This window comes from Planococcus citri, chromosome 5, assembly GCF_950023065.1.
Source record: "Planococcus citri chromosome 5, ihPlaCitr1.1, whole genome shotgun sequence".
Lineage (NCBI taxonomy): Eukaryota > Metazoa > Arthropoda > Insecta > Hemiptera > Pseudococcidae > Planococcus > Planococcus citri.
This window is the reverse complement of record NC_088681.1, coordinates 1,664,030-1,687,457: the sequence shown is the minus strand read 5'-3', so window position 1 is coordinate 1,687,457 and position 23,428 is coordinate 1,664,030. Positions and strand designations below refer to the sequence as shown.

General features: G+C 36.1%; 1 protein-coding gene across 6 annotated transcripts in view; it reads left to right on the top strand.

Annotated features, from left to right (window-relative positions):
- The window catches only part of gro (groucho), a 182,676-nt gene that overhangs the window by 80,668 nt on the left and 78,580 nt on the right, over nucleotides 1-23,428 (top strand). For all 6 annotated transcript variants that reach the window (XM_065365756.1, XM_065365757.1, XM_065365758.1 and 3 more), the window contains one exon: nucleotides 14,820-14,917. In XM_065365756.1, the coding sequence (XP_065221828.1) occupies nucleotides 14,820-14,917 (98 nt within the window). Of the gene's footprint in view, nucleotides 1-14,819; nucleotides 14,918-23,428 lie in introns of those variants that run through there.

The window sequence follows — 23,428 nt, the reverse complement described above, 5'->3', positions numbered from 1 at the left end:
AACCAGAGTCGATAATCTTTTTTTGAAAATTTCGGTATCAGAATTCTTTTAAACGATCATTTTTTCATAAAAACACCTTCTTCGATCTCATTATAAACAATTTTCGTCTTTTTGTGTTGAGTCACCCCCCCTCCCCCTTCAAATGGAAATAGTTTGAAAAAATGAAAATTTAAGTCATTAAAAATTGTTTGAAAATAGTTCTTTTCCTGATTAGAATTTTTCTAAATGTGGTAGGCAGTCCCCGGAACCTTCAAGGCGTCAAAGTTGAAATGAAAATTCAAAAATTGAAAAAAAATATCCTTCAAACTTTTTTATTTTGGGTCAAAGTCAACCCCTGTTTTCCAAGAAAAATCTACCACCCCATCACCCCCCTCAATTGTTCTCTTTGTTTGGAGCTTCTCAAAATTTTGAGGGGAAAAAATCGAAATTGGTAAAATGTTTTTGACGATCTCGCATTTCTGTGTCAAAAATTCAAAATTCTACAACTGACAATAAGTATGTAGTTGTAGATGAGCCCCTTTGAAAAAAAAACCAACTTCGATCCTTCAAGCAATTTTTGTTCTTTTGTATGAAGCCCCCCCCCCCTTCCCAAGAAAACATGGAAAAACCAGCAAAACATGAAAAATTGAAATTTTGTTGAAAATTTCTCATTTTGAGTCAGAATCCTTTTGAGTAACTCCCTTCTCATATGGGAAACCTTCTTCGATCCTCCAAACCATATTGATCCGAGTCCTCCAAGTTGGAAAGAGTGAAAAAAGAAATGGAAAATTGAAGTAGGTATGTAAACTCGTTTGGGCCAAATGAATTTGAATAGACCCCTTTAGAGCCCCCCTCCCCCCCATTTTTTTAAAAAATAATGCCAATTAAAAAAATACAAGTCAGTAAAAAACTCTTGAAAAATGTTTCTTTCTGTTCAGAATTCTTCCAAGTAAGCCCCTTCATTATTGAAATAATTTTTTAAATTTATGAATTCCATCCTTGGGTCCCTTGTAAAAAGTTCTTCAAAATTGGAATAAGATTTTAAAAAACTGAAGTGTGTGAAAATTATTTGAAAATTTTCATCTGATAGGGTTGTCTAGAATAGATTTTCAGCAGAAATGCAAAATTGAGAAAAAATTGTCGGAAACTTCGATTTTTTTTTTTTGGTTTATGGTTTCTCTATTTGGGAACTCCTGGTGGGTGGTAGATGAAAAAAAATCATTGAAAAATTTTCACGAGTGGCCATAAGATGCACCCTGAAGCTGGTAATATTTCTCGTTGCTAATTTTAGCAGAGAGGGCTGTAACTGTGATAGAAAATCTTCATTTGTCAATTTTTTGGATATTCCTGTAGCTGTAAGATTTGTGAAATCCCTTGGTGAAAAAATTCGTAAATTGAACCTTGTGCAGAAGAATTGGCTATGTGACGATGACGGACGACGTGTGTTGGCGTAGGCTACCGTCCTCCTATAGCCGCAGATAGTTGGCGAATGAAAAGAGGCTGAGAAAGAGTTTACTGTAGCTATTTGCTACTCGTATGTCTATGTATGCGTACTATTGAATTCATAGCTACTCGTATACGGTGAATTATTACCTAATTTGTACGAATTGAAGTGCATTGTGCTACGGTTACGTTAATTGTTGGATTATTACAAGTCTCACAAGTCATCAGACTTGTTGGAATTTGGCGACACAGTAAAGTGAGACTAGATGGCGAGAGGAGCGCGGGGTGCGAGCATTTTAAATGCGTCCTATGGACGTGGACATGGACATGGACATGGGCAACGGATACTCGAAGGTTGTGTCGTGTGTACCAACTACCAAGTATCGTACCAAGGCGACAAGAATTAGCAAACGTGTGACCGGAGCCGCGCGGCGGCGCGGTGGACAAATTGAAGAAATTGTACGTGACATTCCGTCTGACCGGATACCGTATCGGTAGTGTAATTACGCAGGATAACGAGCGTATTGAAAAGAAGGTACGACATACGTATATGTATACCGCAGTATGGAGACGTAGAGCTCGCTTGCGTCAATAGATTGGTTAAGAAGTGTATAAAGAAATGATTTAGAAGAGGTTGGAGCAGATAAGTATGTGAGTACCCATGATGAGGAAGCTGCTTGCGGTTTCCAATGAAAATGGTTAATTGATGCGAAGGCGAGCGAAAATTAAGAACTGGCCAATCGTACGATTTTTCAATAATGTTCGAAGGAAATGTGCGGTTTTTCAAAGTGCCAGCTTTATTGTTGTCTGAATTTCGTGTTTGTTGGGTCTGTCTTGGTTGTGGAAAATGGCCTTATTTTTTTTTTCTTCATAATCTCAATGAGTAATTGTGTAGTGTGTTGTGTACTGATTGAAGGATATTTTTAAGTATCCTTTAGACTTTTTAAATGGTCATTTCCGCTGACGTGACGATGTCAGTGTGGTGGTGAGAGATTGGAAAATTTTCTTTTCAAAGGATTTTGAATCATTCGAGCATCTGTTTGTAGATTCAGTTTTCAGATCTCGAGTTGTTTGTTTTTTGTACCGAATTCATCGTCTGGTGGATGGTTAGTGACTGCCTGTTTCAGCAGTTGCACTCATTATTTTTGTTCTTACCCGGCCCGAAGGACCATGAAAATATTACTTGGTTGTGGACTGTGGTGGTATAGTCTATTAGATGAGAATACAAAGTCACTACTTAGTGTTATATTCCTCAAGTTTTAATTGAATAAAATTCGAAAATTCAAGTTTTCAAAATTTAATTTGATGAATTCAAGATAGAAATTTACAAAATTTTGGATACAAAGTAATAAAATCTAATTTTATGGTCAAATTTGTAAAATATTTAAATCGTTATTTAGTATTTACACAAAATACAAAAATTTGAAATTTAGTTTAGGTGAAGTAAGGAAAAATAAACTAAAAATAAATAAATAAATAAAACTCCAAGGGGAGACTTACCAATTGTCGACTAAATTGAAGTACCTAGGTAAAATATACAGGAAATTTCTGGTGTCATAAATGGATTCGCAAACCAAAAATCAAAATTGACAAATGATCTCGTGAAAAATTATAAAATGCGCAATAAAAAAACGTTCGTTGACTGGAGAGTAGAAATAATTGACCAATAAATTGATTTGCGAATAAATTTAATAAATCTCAAAAAAATGATTCTTGAAAATTAGTGAACAAAATAAATACCTAAAACTCGTGAATTTGAAAATTCAATATGTAAGTAAGTAAGTAAGTAAGTAAGAACTTGAAAATTCAGTAGTCGAGAAATGACCCGTTGAACAGAACTCGAAGTATCTATTTTGGCAGTCCAAAAACAACTGAGAATTTGTAACCTCACCCGAATTGTATTTATAACAAAATTTGGTTTGTTTTGAGAGGGAGGGCTTAAAATTGGGCGAATTGGTAAGACAGCTTGATTTAAATTTATTTTGGGAAAGGATGAAAAAGGATGCGCGATTTTGAAATGCGGGTGACATTTATGACATCGTAAAGTTGCAATTTGGAGGGTACATGCGCGCGACAAATGAAAAAAGGTTACAATTCTGAATAATTAGTAAGTGATAAGAAAGTGGTAAATGTCGTGTCAATGTTTTGAATGTACTTGTGGTTAATTTTAAAGGGGTTTAAAAAGTACTTAGAGCTCATTAGCTCTTGTACAAATTGTCAATTATGTCAACTTTTTATATGAGAAATATCAATGTTATTCAAATTTTGGTTTTATCATTTTGAAAATGGTCGTGGGCGTGAGGGTGAAAACGCGAGCCCGCCCTCATAGAAAATCACTACTAGTGTCATTACTAAAAAAAAAACACTAGTAAGTTTTTCGGCAAGTAGCGTCACTACTATTGACAGACGTTACTAATGACTAGTAACGTTTGTCAGTAGTAGTGACACGCGCAAATTTGCGCATTTTGCACTGAAAATCATGGCAAAAATATGTTAATGGCAGCTATTTACTCGTAGACCCTCCTAGAACAACGAATTCTCCCCAAAAAAATTTTGAATATCAAAAAAAATTTCATGCCTGGGGTGGGGTTTGAACCTGCAATCCCTCACTCTCTAGTCACCTGCCTAACCAACTAGGCCACTGAGGAAGTTGGTAGATGTGGTGTTTGAAACATTTATATGCACTTCTTAGCACTCTGGACTTTGAAAAATTTCAAGTTTGATGATTTTTTAAAAAATTAAAACTGAGTTTTTGGTGTGTTGTTATTTGTAGATAAAAGTTAAATGAATATTATGCACTCGTATTCGATATTTCTTTGCGAAAATGGACCCTTCCTCGTCCCCTTACCCTCGTTCCCCCCTCCGAGGGGGCTGGTACCTGAAATTTTTTTTTTTCATTTTTCGACTGGAATTTAGGCTTTGTTCGCAAAAATGGACTTTTTTCTGTTCCTCTCCCCTCCTCTCCCCCTCCGAGGGGGCTGGTACCTCGAATTTTTTTTCATTTTTCGACTGGAATTTAGGCTTTATTCGCAAAAAGCATGGACTTTTTTCCGTTCCTCTCCCCTCCCCTCCCTCTCCGAATTTTAAAAATATAAATGGGGCCCGAGCAACTGAGCAAGCCATGACAAAAGCTCTTGACAATTGACAATTCTTCATTTTTTCAGGATATAATTTCTATTATGCAAAAAAATGAAATGTTAAATGATTGTTTCCAGATATTTCGTGAAAGCGCTGAAAGTAACAACTTCGTTTATTCATTATGAAAAAAAGGGAGTTTTAAATTGAGGATTTCTAGGACCCTTTTAATCGTTACTAGTGTCGGCTTGGTCATTAGTAGCGTTAAATCATTCACTAGTAATGTTGAGACAGTCGCTAGTAGTGCCAAGCTGATCGCTAGTAGCGCCGAGTCAGTCGCTAGTAGCGTTAAGCTGGTCGCTAGTAGTGTCGAGCTGGTCGCTAGTAGTGTCGAGTTGGTCGCTAGTAGTGTCGAGCTGGTCGCTAGTAGTGTCCAGCTGGTCGCTAGTAGTGTCAAGTTGGTCACTAGTAGCGTCAGTACAAGCGTTAGTAACGTTTTCGGTATCACTAGTAACTTTTTCAGAAACGCTAGTAATTTTTTGAAGTCGCTAGTAGTGATTTTCTATGAGGGCGGAGCCATAAAAATTTCAAAGTTTCAACATTTATGAGAACTGAATTATCATGTGAATCGGGGGTGGCTGTGCCTGTGGGAATCGAAGAGCCCACAGCTATAAAATGTTACTGTTTATTAATTGGCTCAAAAACCGTGGGTAAGTGTTTGATTTTAAATTTACAACGCTTAATGAATTTTGAAAGCGTGAGTAAGTATTTTGATTTAGAGTTTTAATTGAGTTAGGGGATGAACGAGTTGAACCAATTAGTGACGTGATCAAAGTTAGCGGATGAAAATACTGATGAAATGTAGCTAGAATATTACATTAGTGTACCTTTGTATGTACATACATGGGTTTGAAATCCAGCTGGATTAAATCTTCAACTTTTTGGTGATAGGCACCCCCTCGTATATTTCGAAAGAAACAATCGAGTAAAAAAATTTCCATTTGGAGGATATCCAGCATCAATAATAGGACAGCTCGGCCATCAAATATCGACTATCTAGGCGTAGGTACTTGCGAGTCACCTCGAAGCTCGGAGTCGGAACACCTATTTTCAGAGAGAGATCTTAGTACAGACAAACATGCAAATTCACTGGCTGGCAATTCGTCAAAAAACTAATAACACGACTCGAAGAAGCGAGAATATTGGTGGTTAATTACGCTTCGCATTTTCGACTTGTATGCGCTCTTCATCATTACGTAATTGCGTGCTTATTTGCAACGTTTAACCGAATGAAATGAGTAAAAAAAAAAAAGAAAAGAAAAGGGGAGAAAAGGTCAGCGACGGTGGCGCATTCACCGAATGAAATATTGAGAAAGAGATGAGACGAGTCGAAGCGTGAAATACCGAAGAGAAAAAAAAACGCCAACATAACAGGAAGCTGGCTCGTGTATCGGTAACAATGAGACCGTATCTTGAATTTGGCATCAGCTTAGCCGCATTTTGCCGGCCGAATCGTGTTGGCTAAATGAGGGCTCTATCGCTCAGACTGAACTAAAGCTGCCACCGCAGTCGCCACACATCAGCGCCAGGTGAAATTGAAATCTTTCGACATTTTACACGTTACGAGTACGAGTACATGCTGTGTGCACTTGTACGTCTACGTACCTACACATACACTTGGTTACACCTTGCTCCTAAACGAAAACGACCATGTTGATGGGCGAACAAAACGAATTATATTCTTTTTGCTAATTGGGTATAATTGCGACTGTATTATGTGGTCGAGTGCTAAATTGAAAATTAAAACATCTTCGTGGACGGAATGTCCAACTTACTCGTACAAATTGATCGTTGATTAATTTGTTGTCGATGTCTGCGCGCGTAATTATCACTCGAGAATCGCTACAGAGAGGGGGAGGTGATGAATGTCTACCTATCGAAAGGAAAATACTGATTATTGTTTGATTTTCAATTTTAATTTGCCAACCGATCGTCGAATCATCGCTGTCGCTCTCGGGTACGTGTATTTGCCAGTGATGACTGATGAGGTGGTGTGAATACGTAGGTGTGATTTTAGCCATGAAACGATAAACAACGTTCGATATTTATCGCTGATATTGGTTGGTTATTGACTGGCAGAGGTACAATTATCTATCAGCAATACTAAACACCGTACAGCAAATTGTCTTATCGTCGATACATATTTAGTGATGATAGGAACCTGTGTAAATAGGCTGCGTAAGTGCGTATCGTACTCATAAGTATTATGCGTCATCTTTCACGTCAGCAAAGTTCCTCGTACGTGGCAATTGCCTCTCTTCGGTATTTGTAAATTTACACAGGCGTATATTTACGAATTGTTTACTAGAGTAATAATCGCCCGAGAGATGTGATTATTCACACCTTTCGAACATCTTGTGAAGAGTGTTTCAGTATACCCTCATCACTATGTACCTAGTACCTACCTGTACGAAGTTGACCAACAACTATCATTGTCTACCTGAAATCGTACATATATCACTACATGACCTTTTGCTAACTGAAAAGCAAAAGAAAAAGTTGCGTCGTCGCGTATATACAAATTCAACATAATGTATGTGTACATTTGTAATGTACATATGAACTACGAGCCATACATGTATCGTATATTGACTTAACAAAGTAGCGTACTGGTATCCTGTATATTATAACGCACAGTGTGTTTGAAAAATTCTCGATGGTGAAAAAGGAAATCTTCGATTTGAACGAAGCCAAGCTGGATCGAAAAAGTGTGCCCTTAAACCCACTCGATCGAGATTTGAGGGGCCGAAGTTCATTGAAAAACAAAGTAAGAAGTTTGGGAAATTGAAAAAGAAAGTACAAACTTCAATTTTTGATTTTTTTTTCAACGCTCAGACTCCTCACGAGAGGACAAGCATTTTTTGGAGGACAGAGGTACGTTTCCTCTTGAGAATAGACTTAGTCAGAAAAATTCTGACTCAAAAATGTGACATTTCTTAGAAAATTTCAACGACCTAGTCGCTGTGTTTTTTTTTTTTCAACGTTGATGGGGACTCCATATAGTCCGGCATATGACAATAGGAGTAATTGCACCCCTCCCCCCGCCGATCCTCCGGGACAACTTTTTTCTTAAAGGGGACATCCTAAGGAACATTTTAAAGCAAACTTGCCCAAAAAAACAGTTGGCTTTACTTACAAAATGGCGGCCATTTTGATTGACAGGTCAGCCGAAATCGCAGATTTTGCGTTTCAACATAGGACTTGCACGACATTTTTCAAACTTTTCAAAGGTAGATCAAAAGATCATGCTAAAATTTATCACCTGTCAAAATTTCAAGTGCTAAAGTGCGTTTTTCGATTTTTGGTGAATTTTTAAAAATCAAAATTCATGCCAAAAATGAGGGAAAAATCAAAATTTTACCAAATTGACCAAGAAAGCTGAAATTTGGGATATACCCTATTTTCGACATTCCAAATCGATTGGAAACGGTTTCAACCCGTTTTGAGCAGTTCTGGAGCCTCCAGCAGATTTTTGAAACTCGAAATTCCCACAAAATTCCATCAAATTGGAGTTGTAAAGCTGAAATTTATTCTAAAAACTAGTTTCAATACGCTACGAAGTACTGCAGGTGAATTTCAAGTCGTTTTGGAGCCTCCAGCGACTTTTTGAAAATTCCTAAAGCCTCCAGCAGATTTTTGAAACATTGAATTTTCACGAAATTTCATCAAATATGGAGATGGAAAGCTGAAATTCACTCTACACTCCAATTTTAACACCCTCTGAAGATGTCTTCAGGTGGGTTCAAATCATTTTAGAGCCTCCAGCGACTTTCTTGAAAGTTACTGGAGCCTCCAGTAGATTTTCAAAACTTGAAATTTTCTCAACATTAATTTATCAAATGGAGTTGGCAAGCCGAAATTTACTTCGCAGACTATATGGTGGTTTCAAATGGTTTTGAAGCTTCCAACTACTTTAAGGAAATTTCAATTTTCCAAAAAAACCTCCATACAACCTTTCAAAAAGTCGTTGGAGGCTCGAAAACGACTTGAAATTCACCTGCAGTACTTTGTAACGTATTGAAATTAGTTTTTAGAATAAATTTCAGCTTTACAACTCCAATTTGATGGAATTTTGTGGGAATTTCAAGTTTCAAAAATCTGCTGGAGGCTCCAGAACTGCTCAAAACGGGTTGAAACAGTTTTCAATCGATTTGGAATGTCGAAAATAGGGTATATCCCAAATTTCAGCTTTCTTGGTCAATTTGGTAAAATTTTGATTTTTCCCTCATTTTTGGCATGAATTTGATTTTTAAAAATTCACCAAAAATCGAAAAACGCACTTTAGCACTTGAAATTTTGACAGGTGATAAATTTTAGCATGATCTTTCGATCTACCTTTGTAAATGTTGAAAAATGTCGTGCAAGTCCTATGTTGAAACGCAAAATCTGCGATTTCGGCTGACCTGTCAATCAAAATGGCCGCCATTTTGTAAGTAAGGCCAAGTTTTTTTGGGCAAGTTTGCTTTAAAATGTTCCTTAAGATGTCCCCTTTAAGAAAAAAGTTGTCCCGGAGGATCGGCGGGGGGGATGCAATTACTCCTATTGCCATATGCCGGACGAATTCGCTGTGTGAGACTCTATATGAATGGATTCATATTGTGTGTGTGTGTATGAGTTTTCGGGGTGGGGGGGGGTGCTCAAAAATAAAAGTTCTGATCGAAAATGAAAAATTGACAAAAAATTATAAACTTTGATTTAATTCCACTTTTGGATTATTTTTGTGTTTTTTTTTCAACTGAATGGAAACCTCACCAAAAACCAAAATATGTGGAATTATTCTCTCGTGAAGTCCAGCAATTTCAGAGGATGTAGAGGTACCTAAAAAGCAAAATTTCGAACTAGAAGCGTAGTGGTTCTTTCTCAACGATGCTGCACTGCACCTAATTTACATCTGTGTTTGTGTGAAAAAAATCTTCAAAACGAGAATAAATTCGAAGATATTGTTCGAGAGTTGAATCAGATACCCACGTTTTTTTTTTAAAAAAGCTACACGTTGGTACGTTGAATAAAAACTCCAAGTGTATTGAAATAGAGTAATAAAATACTGGTAATAACGACCACTGCAACGGGCAGAACGCAATAACAACGACCACAACGAGCCATGAGATTGAATTTGTTTTATTGTTACGCGCTCACTCGAGATATTCGATAATGGCCGGTAATTGAAAACGTCATGGTAAACTAGCGCATATAATTCGTCTTTCTTCTCTAATGGTTATTCTCGCATTACCATTTCCTCCTCTTTGCTGCTTTACACTTTGCAGATCGACCAATAGTGTTCTTTTATGTGCGTTCGCGTTCATCTCTTTGGAACAGAAATAATGACCGGTGCGTTAAAAAAAATGTGCTGGAGTAGATTTTTATAGCATTTTTTGTTGGCGGTTTTCAAATTTTGTCAATTGCTCCTCTTCGATAAGTAGTCAAAAATTTGCTCGACCTGTATTTTCGACAGCAATACATAAGTTGTGATTGTTTACTCATAAAATTCACTCATTTAGCAACTCGGGTCTGGGCGTAGGTACATACAATTTACTCGTAGGTACGTTTTCAAAGCACTCGAGTGCCCGAGTACTACGTAAGCTCGAGCACCACGTAGGTATAAAAAAGTAGAAAAAAATCGACGACGATTCCGCCCAACAAAGAGCCAAGCCCGTTAGACAATCGTGACTCGCAGTACTACTCGTATACTCGTATGTAATATATTTAAACGACAATGCGATACGCGCTACAGAAGAGGAGGTGGAGTAGCATGAATTGTGCTCATTGTTAGGACAATATTTACAATAAAATTCTCCATGTCAACGTAACACGCCGCGCTGTGTACATATTGCCTTACCTCTACCTAGTTCCTATATGGCTCAACGTACCTATATTTTAATACATATAGGTAGGTATAAGGTAAGGTAAGCTAGGGCAACGCGATCAGGACGACGACGACGACGACGCGACAAATTTCTACGAATACTCAGAAACGATTTATCATCATCGTCTTGTTTGTGTAAACGAGTAGGTATATACAGTACACCATACATAGGTACACAAACACAATACACATTACAAATATGGCCTACGATACAACGCAATAATATAGCGCCTTTGTGTACAGATGAAACTATATAATACTACGCTACATATTTTGTGTACTCACTGTGTGCCCTGTACCGTGTACTACTTTTGCCCGAATGCCCACCACGTATATCCCAAAAAACCACCACTACACGCGGTATTAAACTGGTCGACCAAACCGAAGCGATGGTTGTCTGATAATACTGATTAAATACATGTTAATCAAACAAGGCGAGCGGTAGTGAGTAATCTGTGTACGAGTATGTGTACCTAAACAGAGAAACATCCTCTATGTCGTATAGATAGGTTTGATTTTAGGTTGGGGCACTTCAGCAGAGAATACTCGCATAGCGAAACAGGGGAGTAACTATACATAAGTTCATGTATGTACTACGTACTACATTTGGTCGAGACCTGTGTAAACTCTGAAGCAGTCGTTTTGAGCGGTTTTGTCGTCATTATGTCAATATCTAAACTAACTTTATGCGTTCTGGCTGCGGATTTGTACACGATTATGGGCCGATGTGCTCGTATATGCGAGACTTTGAACATACATAGGTACATAAATACGAGTACGTACGCTATTTAGACCATATACTAAAAGACAGTCTGTCTCAAAAAGTTATTCCTGGTGCCATTGATTTTCTCAAGTTTGATTACAGGTCTTACTCGAAACTAGAGCGAGATTTGAAAGAAAATCTAAAACTGAATATAATTTACGATCCTACCAAAGAACTTCTAAAGTTAACGATGAATAAATTAATTGAGGTTCTCTGAGTAGTAGCAGTAGTGGAAGTAAAAGTGGTAATAATACATAATAGAATTTATAATAAATATTTGTGTCGTTCCGCAGGTAATGGGCCCATTTGGTCGATATTGAGTTATTTAGGGGGGGGGTGAAGTAGACCTCTGGAGCAATCATATGAGCTGGATAAAAGCCCAAAAAGTGCAAAAAAAACCTCCAAAAAAATCCATAATTGAAAATTTGAAAAGCTCAACTTTGAGAAAATTGCCTTCAAAGTTGTAGGGGGAGAAAGTAATTATGCGCATTTTCTCTCTTCGTCTATGGTTGTACTTGTAAAATGCACATGTCCGCGTCCAAAATGTGGGGGGCACATCTCAAAATTGAACACATTACTTTTGTTGATTCTCGATATAATTGCACTTCTTCGCATAAATGCAATTATCCACCAACATTATGTCCTCTGACTCTTTCCTAAGGAGCCTTGTGAACCGATACTTAATTCACGATTTAACGGGGAACTTGATATCGTGAAGCGCGAAGTCATAAAGTAGTAGAAAACGTCATAAGTTGTTCAGGTAGGAAGCCCTGATAATAGATCTTCTCAGGGTTAAAGCGTACGAAGGAAATTATGACATCTCAAATAGCCAAAAATGATAAATTCATGTATTGATAGCGTAAACACATAATATCACAGGTTGCTCAAATTGTATACATGAATGAGACTTCTATAATTAAATGATAATTTATAAACTTCTAGTAGAAAACGTAATAAATCAAATGCGTAATTTGGTGGTAGGCTTTTGAACGTTTTTAGTTGCATATTGAGCCCAAAACCGAAAAGCTCATATACAACCCCCTGTTGGGGTCTTGGTTAAGGACATCGCATTCTCTGGAGTGTCGTGTCTACTGACGAGCTTTCAACCCCGACACCCGAGTGCTAGTTACATTCCGCGGTTCCTCATTTATGATCCTTCATGACTTATATCCCACGATACAGTGGAGATATAAGAACGCGTAAGGTGTGACTCGATATGTTGGTCCATGATGAATGGGATAAGTTCCAAGCGTCCTTAGAAAGCGTATCCACAGCATAAATTGGTATTTCGTAAGTGTTGGTCACCAAGGTATTCCACTGGGCAGCAAGAAGTCGAAAGTGTGAGGAGGAATGCGTACAACAACTGGAACAGCTAGCGTGGTGAGTTGTTGTAACACAAGGGAGATGGTTAATGAAATGAACACTCTCTTCAAAGAACTTATAGAACAGAACAAAATAAGTTACTTACATGTAGAAATGGAGCGGCAGATCGCATTCTTGAGAGTGGTGTGGCCAGTCACAGTCCTCCATATTGCAGACGCCTACACTGCTATCGCCTCCTCCAAATTACGAGGATGTTGTAAGAAACAACTACCCCAATGGGTCAGGCAGCTGTATTCTAACAACAACATTACATCATAACTCCCCAGCAAGCTCTGTGTCTTCCATATCTATGTAGGTATGACATCCAGGAATTAGGGTCAACATCCAATATCTCCTTGACAAGATCAGACTGATGGCTCCAGCGAGCCCCATATTGAAACACACCACAACCCAGTCCATCAACAATTCAGTATCCAGTAAGAGGAAGTTACGACTCTATCCCAGAATTAAATGATAGAATGTGTGGCAATCCCAGTGTAAAGGTGGTTCAGATTGTATGGAGGAGTTAGAATAAATAACTCGAATTCAAATATTTGAAATTCTAATTTTAACACTACATTACAATCATATTATCTAGTCATCTATCGGCTTAGGGATGACAACCTGGTACCTATTTACTTCAGTAAGTAGGTATGGAGTGAGGGTGCTCCTTTCTCTTGGCTGCTCTCTTGCCCGGTACTGAGGGGTATAGGATTGGTAGGGTGTTGCTGGGATAATCCCTTTAGGATCTCGATCCTTAGATCTATTTTTGTTTACTTTTTGTATTCTGTTTTTTTGCTTTTTCTTTTCTTTGTTTTGACTTATATATTTTGTTGTTTCATTCCTCAAATATATAAGATTTACCAGTACTCTCTGCAGTGCTTAAAGTTTTTTTATTTCACTGAAAAGCGAATGGTGAGGCGGTAGTTTGCCAGACATTCGCGAATCTACGAAGTAGATAGGTCTTCTCTTGGGATTGTGTTAGGTTCATTTACGAGTGAATAGTGCTCTTAGCTCAACCTAAGGGTTGTTTCAAATGATTGCATGATAAATTAGCTTCGCTTACGAGGGAATAGCGTTCTCCTAATTTTTTCTTGGGCTTCAATAGAAATTGAATCATTAGAACAAAATTACAAAATTTTTACAAATATGCATTTTTGAGGCATAATTTTTGAAAACTAAATTAACTAGAGAAAAAACCCCTTTTTGATGTTTTTCTTTGATAATTTTGACCCCCCCCCCCCCCCCGGCCAAAAAATTACTACATCAAAACAAAGAAAAAAAACATTACAGGGCAATTTTGCTAGGGCTATTGGAATTACCCCACAGCATGAAAAATGATCGACATGTTTAACAATTCAATACTACCAAACATATAACTACATATAAAAGCAAAATCAAAAGAGGCACTGACACTTTAACACATATCCATCAAATTTCAGCTTCTAAACAGAATTTTTTAACAAGTTTTGAATGATAAAAACGAGTTTCAAAAATGCACTGTTTTTTGCGGCGAAGGTTTTGGGCATTCAGATTTTGAACGCTGCACAGACTTGACAAAATGGAGCAGATGGACCGCATCTGATCATTAATGGGTGTAGGTTAGCACTAAAACTACCAACTTTCTTCATCAGTTGTGCCAAAATGTGTTTTGCAACAAAGCTAGGGCTTGCTATCGGAATTACCCCACTTTACCTTAAGGCAAATCTTTAATAATTGTGTGAAAATTGGTGTAATAAAATAGCTTGTAATTTGTATCAAATTATTTTAAGAACATAACAGGTCATAAAAGTTGTCGAATAAGTGCTTTTCTGCTGAAAATGTACCTAATCCAATGATCAAAATGTGCATGAAGCCTGAAAGTTTCAATTTTTTTAGTTTTCATTTTTTTGAGACCTGAAGGCTTTCCCAGCATCTCTTAATTTCAAATGGGATGGATGGATGGATGGGTGGGTGTGAGGGTGGCTAAAATTTGTTGTAAAGAATTTTTTTATTCAATGAAAACTGACGACTTTATGGAGGTTGGTTGTAAAAAAAAATATTCTCACCTCGTACATCTCGTTTCCTCAATTCCTGGTTGATTAATTTTGATGAAGTCGATCTAGAGCTTTAGATCGAGAAAGAATCAAACTACCGTAAAATGAACTCAACTTGTTTCTCTCTCTTCGTAATTTACCTATTTATTCAATTTTGTTCTGCGTTATTATTATTATTACCAAATGACAAAACGATATGTTTACTAACGTAGAATTTTTTTTCCTTATTTGTTGACAGGGCCCGCCTCAACCTGGCCAACCATTCAAGTTTACGGTGATCGAATCGTGCGACCGAGTAAAAGAAGAATTTAATTTTCTACAAGCTCAATACCACAAGTTAGTATTCGTAAATTTTCAAGTTTACTTTTTGTGCGGCGCGGCCCGACGACGACGCAGCGCGTCGAGTCGAGTCGAGTTTTTAACTTAATTAGATAGAAGTGAAGTATATGAAGTAGTAGTATAAGAAGAGCGAGCGAACGTAAAAGATGGCGAAAGACGAGAGGGTAAAACAGCGAGAGGAGCGAGGAAGGCGAAAAGAGTAAAGAGCGAAAGCCGAAAGGACGACGTTCTCGCTTTGTTGGGTTTTTGGGGTTTAGAAACAGGAAGCACGACGACGCGACGTGGTGAATGGAGGAGAGGAGAAAAGAAGGGCGGGTTGGTAGAGTGTGCCGCACCATGTTGGGGTAAAAACTCTCGACAATTATTTAAGTGGTAAATTACCGCAAATTAAATTTACGTTTTCGCCTCAACACTAAAACTTAGCAAGTTTCAATATCAACTTTTTAAACTTTCCCTTTAACCATTTAGACAGCATTTCGAGTTACGTTGAAGTTATAAATTTCGCGTTGGTTAACGACGGTTCTCGAATTATTTATGCTTTTTTTTTCTAGTATACGTAAGGTACCTACTTTTTCGCGTCTCGTCCTCGTCGACGAAACGGGAAATTTTTCGCGAAAGGGTGTTTTTAATTTAAGGCGAGTGAGGTGTGGAGTTTTTGTTTTTTTTTTTGGTGTCGAGTGGAGTAGATTATATTTTGTTTGAAATACTGTGCAGAATTCGAAACTTAAATCGGAATTTGGTTCAAGCTGTGGCCATGTTATCGATGGTAAAATGATGGTATTTGAACAATACGCTAATTCGGAACATTTGTTCAAATAGTGAAAAAAAATGAAGTCGAATGAAATGAACTAAACAAGAAGGGGCATATGCGTAAATATGACCTGATTAGGTTACGGTGTGTTTTGCCATGTTTACCCGAATGTGAAAAAAAGTCATTTAGTTGTCTGGGGTAGGGGGTGCTCTCAACAGAAGCACTTGCAATGTGCAATTTCGATTGTAATGAAGGTTTGTGGGGGAAAAAACATTGTTCGGAGCCTCTCTCTCAGCAGCTTGAATTTCAACTGGTTTGATTTATAGTTTTCTGATAATTGACGATTTTTTTGTTGAAAATTTTAAATTTTGTTTACCATTTTTTTCGACGAAAAATCTTATTTGTTGTTCATTTTACCCCGTAAATTTTCCCTACCATCGAATAAAAAGCGTATCACGTCACTCGACGCATCGATAAGAAAAAAACACTAAAATGCTGTTTTTGGCTAAACGAAACGAAAAGAAAAAATAAGAAAGTCAACAAATTTACTTATCATTTACGCGCAATATGACGTGAAAAAACAAGAAGGGCGTTTGGAAAGAGCGAGAGGAGCAGTATCGACACGTGTATGATTAAAATGGCGCGAATTACGACGTGGTGAGGTGAGGGCTACATAGAGTGGCCAAAGATGAAAAAGAAAACAAGTGCTCGAAATTTGCAATGTACATAAATCGACCAGTGATTTTTAACGGACCATTGAAGTTGATCGAAATTACTACTCGAGAATGTGCAATTTGTTGGAACATGGGAAAGCAAAAGTACATAATATGGCGTCTCGAATACGTTTTGCTATAAAATAACGAGTATACGATGGGCGAAAAAAGGGAGAAAAACGGAAGAGAAAAAAAAATGATCAAACGACGCGTATAGATTAGCTTTAATAGCCGCTCGAATACTTAATAAAAATTAATTACCGGTCATGTTTTCGAGTTGGTATTCATTTGCAAACTGATAAAGACTAAAGAGTTTAGTACATAGAAGAGGCTAAAAGCTTATCAGCGGGCGCCTGAGTATGTGTGTAATGTGTACTATATAATGTTATTAAAGAGAGAGAGGGAGAGAGAGACGATGATATCAATGTATAAGTAATAACAAGCTTTAGTCGTATCAACGTATCAAGGGTCAACAAGTTTGGAAATTTTAATGCGATTCCTCTTCTCGTAAATTACGTATACGATTTTATACGTTAAATTTTCCGATCGGTAATTAAATGAGGATTTCATGCGTGGTATTCGGAAATCGATTAGGTAGAATTGAATTGGATCTTTCGTCGTCGCGGTTCGAATGATGTGTGGTAGGTTGAGATTGAGAGTATTTCAAAGAATCGTCGAAGGCGATGAAATTGGCTGCAGTTGTACAAATTTCTCGCGTGTTTCATCATTTTGTCTTTTCGGTCGAGCAATTGAGATTTGAATTTTGAGACATGACATGGTGGTTATGGAAATTGGCACCCTGTTTTTCCCTATTTTTGTTCTGTCTTTTGCAATATTTTTTTTTTTTTTTTTTTTTTTTTTTGCCAAAGAGCTAAGTCTGATTTTTTATTGATTTCGAAGAAGTTCATTTTCTCTCTGGCATTTTTGAAAAATCTCTTTTTTTAACAAAATTGCAAGAAGGTTGTATTTTTTGAGAAAATTTTGAACAAAAAAATCCATTTTTTAAAACAATGTTTCTAAAAAAGCCCTGCTATTCAAGAAGATTACAAGAAAGCTGTGTTATTTGGCAAGATTGCAAAAAGTTTTCTTTTTTGCCAAAATTACTCAAAAATTCCTTTTTTTTTATTCAAATTGCTGGACAAAAAATTTCTACAACATTATTTTATTTTATTGTCAAATTTTGTAATTGAGCAAAATTGCAAAAAAGTTTTTTTTTTTTTCATAAAATGTCAAAATAAATCCGTTTTCTTCTTGAAAGAGCATCATTTGTTGACATTGTTTTTAAAAAGTCCTGTTTTTTCGCCAAAATTGCAGGAAGTTTCCATTTTTGGTCAAAAATGTAAAGTCCTTATTTTTGGGCAGAAATGTCAAAAAAAAATTTTGTCATTTGGCAAAATTGCAGTAAGGGTTTATCTTTGCTGAAAATTAAAAAAAAAATCCCTATTTATTCCAGAAGTGTAATGGATCTCTTTTTTGACAAAAAGTCAAAAACTGCTTTATTTCTGACACAATTTTAAAAGAATTACAAAATCTTTTAAAAAGTCTTGCTTTTTGCCATAATTTCAAAAATGTTCATTCTGTTTCCAAAAATGCAAAAAAATCCCTTTTATTCTGTTTGCTAAAATGAATAATCTTTTTTTTTTTTGCAATTTTGTAAAAAAAAAAAAAAGTGACTTTTGGCAATTTGAACGAAGAATAGAAGATGAAGTTTTTATGCAGTTCTGGTTAAAAGCGAGATTTTTTTTCTGTTTGCTGTACAGACGAGATTTCCTAGCAATATTTGACAAAAAATGATCTTTTATACAATTTTCTTCTAAAAAAGTAGGTATAACTTTCGACAAATTCAACTAAGAAGGGACTTTTTTGCAATTCAGGCTGAAAATAGGAGCTTTTTCCAATTCTGGCAAATGAAAGGAAATTTTTAAAATGTTCTCAGAATTTAGCACTTATACTTTACAATTTTGGTGATGAACACGAGATTTTGCTGAAAATAAGCTTTTCTTGACGATAGTGATAAAAAAAGCATTTTTTTGGAAATTTAGGTACATAGAAAAAAAGTAGTCCTATTTTGTGCGAAAATTGCAAAAAAAAAGTCTTTTTTTTGTCAAAATTGACATTAAATTTTGAATTTTTGAACCAAACTTGCAAATAAGGTCAATTTTTCGGCAAATGTGGTTTTTGGGCTAAATTGCAAAAAAGTTTCATTTTTTGGAAAATTTTTCTTAAATGTCGTTTTTTTGGGACTAAATTGCAAAAAAACACTTTTTTGGAAATTTAGGTAGAAAAAAAAGTAGTTCTATTTTGTGCCAAAATTGCAAAAAAAAAGTCCATTTTTTTGTCAAAATTGACATAAAATCTTGCATTTTTGAACCAAACTTGCAAAAAAAGTACATTTTGGACAAAATTGCAAAAATGTTTCATTTTTTGGGAGATTTTTCTAAAAAGTCGTTTTTTTGGGACTAAATTGCAAAAAAAACCACTTTTTTGGAATTTTAGATAGAAAAAAAAGTAGTCCTATTTTGTGCCGAAATTGCAAAAAAAAAGTCCATTTTTGTCAAAATTGACATAAAATCTTGCATTTTTGAACCAAACTTGCGAAAAAGGTAAATTTTTTGCCAAATCTTGTATTTTGAGCAAGATTGCAAAAATGTTTCATTTTTTTGGAAATTTTTTTCAAAGTCGTTTTTTGGCACTAAATTGCACAAAAAAACACTTTGGAAATTTAGGTAAATAAAAAAGTAGTTTTATTTTGTGCCAAAATTGCAAAAAAAAAGGTTCATTTGTTTTGTCAAAATTGACATAAAATCTTGCATTTTTGAACCAAACTTGCGAAAAAAGTAAATTTTTTGCCAAATCTCGTATTTTGGGCAAGATTGCAAAAATGTTTCATTTTTTTGGAAATTTTTTTTGAACGTCGTTTTTTGGGGCTAAATAAATTGCGAAAAAAAAGTCCTGCTCTTTCCAAATTGAAAATTTCTATTCATGTGAGTAATCTTTCTGTTACATACAATTTAGAATTTTCTTTTAAGTATGTACTTTCTGTTCATTGCTGCACAGCTTATCCTGCAGAATTTCATGTGTTAGGACTCTTGGCGCCATTTAGTCTCCATCTCAGCATGTCAATCGAATCCGAAGCGAAGAGCGAGATATTGGATTTTCATTTTTGTCTCGTTCGAATTTCGTATCATCGTCTCCATCCAAAAATATGGTAGAGAAAAAAAAACGAAAAAAATCTATAAAATTGAGATCCTCTCGCACTATTTATTTACTTCGCTTCGAGAATGAGAAAAAAATTTTACGAAAATTACTTACTCGTCTGGATGAGTGGTCGAGCGAAGGGCGTAGGCGATGACCCAGCAGTCTCTCGACAAGAAGAATAATTAAAAGTGGAAATCGATAAGTGAGAGAACACTTGAGTGATATGGAGAATAAGGAGTGCACGAGTGCAATCTAGAAGAAGATAACAGAGTGGGGGGAGGGGAAGGGGAAGAGGAAGAAAAAACGCCGCGATAAACAAGCGAGATAACGAATAGAAAATTACCCTTTTGAAAGTTCGCGTTGTTTTTCCCCATTTTTTTGTGTTCTTTTTTTGCTGCATTTTCCACAGCCTGGTAACCCTTTTTTGCTGCGTTTAAACGGGCTGCGGCGTGGCGGCGGCTGCGGCGATACTCGAACCGTTAATTTTCTCATTCGGCCGAGCGTTAAATTTAATTAATAGGGTATACAACTCACATACGTTACGGTAGCTCGAGACGTTTATTAATCGTGCACGAGGGAATAATCGACGTCTAAACGTAAGTGTGTGTAGAACAAGAGGGCGGAACGAGCGAACGAGAGAGACGAGAGCGTCCCGGGCGTGTTAAAATAATGTGAAATTACTAATACGGATTTTTATTTATTTTGGCGAGTTGCTGTGTGCTGTGTGCGAGAGAATGTGGGCCGATGCTGGCAATAATCTTGGATATTAGCAACGGCTGCAGCTGAGGCTGTGTGGCTGTGTATGTGTGAGATGTGTGAAGTGTGAAGAGGGTGAGAGAGAGGGTGGTTTTTTTAAGTGCTCTTTAACCCGGCGAGTGAAACCTGCTGCTGCGGTATGTTGCGAAAATAATGACACGTCGAGTGGCTCTAAGCTCGCAGCTCGCAGCTCGGATCTTGGGGCTGACGGATGCGGATGTTGGACAGAGATAGAGAACCAGTGCGTGTTTCTGTGCAGTTTATTGTTCTATACTCGTTTTGGTATCGCACGATGGAGGTTGTTAATTTGATAAACGAACGAAGGAGCTGGAAAAACGAGCAATTGCCTTTTCAAAGAAGATAGGAAGAAGGCGAAATTATGGCATACTCTGGCCAAATGTATACGACTCAGCATTCCGAAACTGCGACTAGGCTAGGGCACTTGCAATGAATGAAGTTTTTCAATTTTCATCCGTCAGATTCTTCTCGGGTCTCAAAGGGTTAAATTATGTGATGTGAATCGAGTTCCTATACCGCATAGGTACATACGTAGATAGGTAGGTACTAGCTAGGTCTATGTACCTAGTACAAGCGATATCGACTCTCAAACGGCGGAGGCGGTTGGTTGGGGGAGGTGAGGGAGCTGAAACATGGCACAGAATACACGTTACATGTACTTATATATCGTGGTAAATAGTACATATGTGTGTCGTTTACACAAATAATGTTCTACCGTGTTCTAAATCCGCTTTACTGTGTGTTTATATTGGATGCCGATGCCGATGCCGTTAAATCAATTTCTAACGTACTAATTGCTTGGCTCGATTCCACGCTTGTACTTGGCCTGAACCCTAATATCGAATCCCTACGCTTAAAACGTTGGATCATCAGTCACCTCGATCTGCCTTGCTAAATGGTACAAAACGAGAGAAATTCGCGCGTATACTCGTATACTTGAGACGAAAGAGGAGTAAGATTTTTGGCTGGCGTATAACGTAGCATCGTTTAAAATCATCTCGTTCGTATACTTGTAACGTGGAATTTTTCGACGAAATTTCGTCGACAATGTCGGCTTCATTCGACGGTTAATTAATTTGGTCGTGCGGAGCGTTTATTATACGAGTATACTAGGCGTCGAATGCGTCGTGAATTTTATCGCTGTGTATGTTCGAGTCGTGTTTCTTTCTCTAAGATTTGTTTTCAGTATTTGTTTGCTGTAATGTAGATGATTCGAGAACCGTAGGGGTCGTTAAATCGTGAAATGATGTCTTACAGGGTGTTTTTCTTTCTGCCAAGGATACAAAAAAATGATACATTTTTGGCGAGAATTGTGATATGTTTTTTTTTATGTCTTGGTTGAGATCACAAAGAATTTTTAGTGGGGGGGGGGGAGGGTGTTAAAGATTGCGAATATGTTCAAATTCAAATTCAAATTCTTTATTGTAGTCGACAGCTTTCGTTTTATTACAATGTCAGGGCAGTACATACAAAAATTTAGGTATTAATATAATAGATACAAATAAACAAAGTACATGCCATTTTTTTACACAAAATTGCAAACAACTTTTTTTTGTCTAAACTCTCAAAAAAAATGTTTTTTCTTGAATTTAGTTAAAGTTTGACTCCCCCCCCCCCCCAAATGCCGAGAAAGTATGTACATACTGTCTTCTTCATATTATCAAACTTTTTTTATTTGCAAAAATTTTATGGTAGTTTCGTTTTTGACCAGAATTTTAAAAATGTTTTGCTTTTTGACCAAAGGCTGAACTTGTCAATTTTGGCCAAAATGTTGAGATAATTTGGTCTGTGGGTCAGATTTTTGGCGGCATTTTTTCCAGAAGTTGCAAAATCCGATGAATTTTCATGGTTTTTGTCAATGTCTGAAAGTTGTTTTTTTATTTTTTCAAAAAAATTGTGTTTTTGACAATTTTTTTTTTTGAGAAAACTGCCAACATATTTTTTTTTTGGTCAAGATTGCAAAGAATTTCCATTGCTGCCAGAATTACAAACTAGTCTTGTTTTTTTTTTTTTTTTTTTTTTTTTTTTTGGCTGAAATTGCAGAAGTTTTGTTTTTGTCTCAGTTTCAAAGAAGTCCTCTTTGTGTCCTCTTAAAGTTTTTTTGCCATGTTTTTTGGTCAGAAAATTGCAAAAAGGATAATTACTTAGTCCTGTTTTACAAGTAGACTGACAAAAAATTCTTTGTCACAATAATCTTGGTTTCTTGCACTAAATTTTTTTTTGTTTTCTTTTTTAAAATCGCGAGGATTTTTCAATTTTTTGGCCAAAATTTGAAAAAAAATCAATTTTTGGCCAAAATTTGAAAAAATTTATTTGTTGCTCTAAATTTGAAAAAAAATTATTTTTTTGCCAAAATTTCAAAAAAAATTATTTTTTGACCAAAATTTAATTAAAAAATGTTTTTTGGCCAAAATTTCAAAAAAAATAGTTTTTGACCAAAATTTAAAAAAAAAGTTTTTTGGCCAAAATAAAAAAATTATTTTTGCCAAAATTTCAAAAAAAATTTTTTTGACCAAAATTTAAAAAAAAAATGTTTTTTGGCCAAAATTTCAAAAAAAAAATTTTTTTACCAAAATTTCAAAAGAAATATTTTTTTACCAAAATTTCAAAAAATTTTCATTTTGCCAAATTTTGAAAAAAAACGTGTTTTTGGACAAAATTTTAAAATAGGTTTTCTTTTTTAGTGGTTCAAATTCCAAACCAAATTATGTTTTTCTAGACAAAAATGCAAATTTTCTGTTTCTTTTGACCGAAATGCGAGTATTTTTATGGAGAAGATTGCAAAAAAAAAGAGCCAAATTCTATCAAAATACCTAAAAATTTGTTTTTTTCTTAGTCACATTTTGCAATAGTTTTTTTTTCTTAAAATGAATTACAAGTTTTTATAGTGATCAAAATATCAAAATTTCTGAATTAATGAGAAAAGTTTTTTTCAATCTACATTTTAATCGCGTTTTGTTCTTGCAAAAATTCCAAAAATGTCTTTTTTTTCTTTTTTTTCCGAAATTTTAGTTAGTTTTATTTTTGCCAAAACTCCCAGGAAGTTCTTCAGGCAGAATTGCCAAAAAGTTT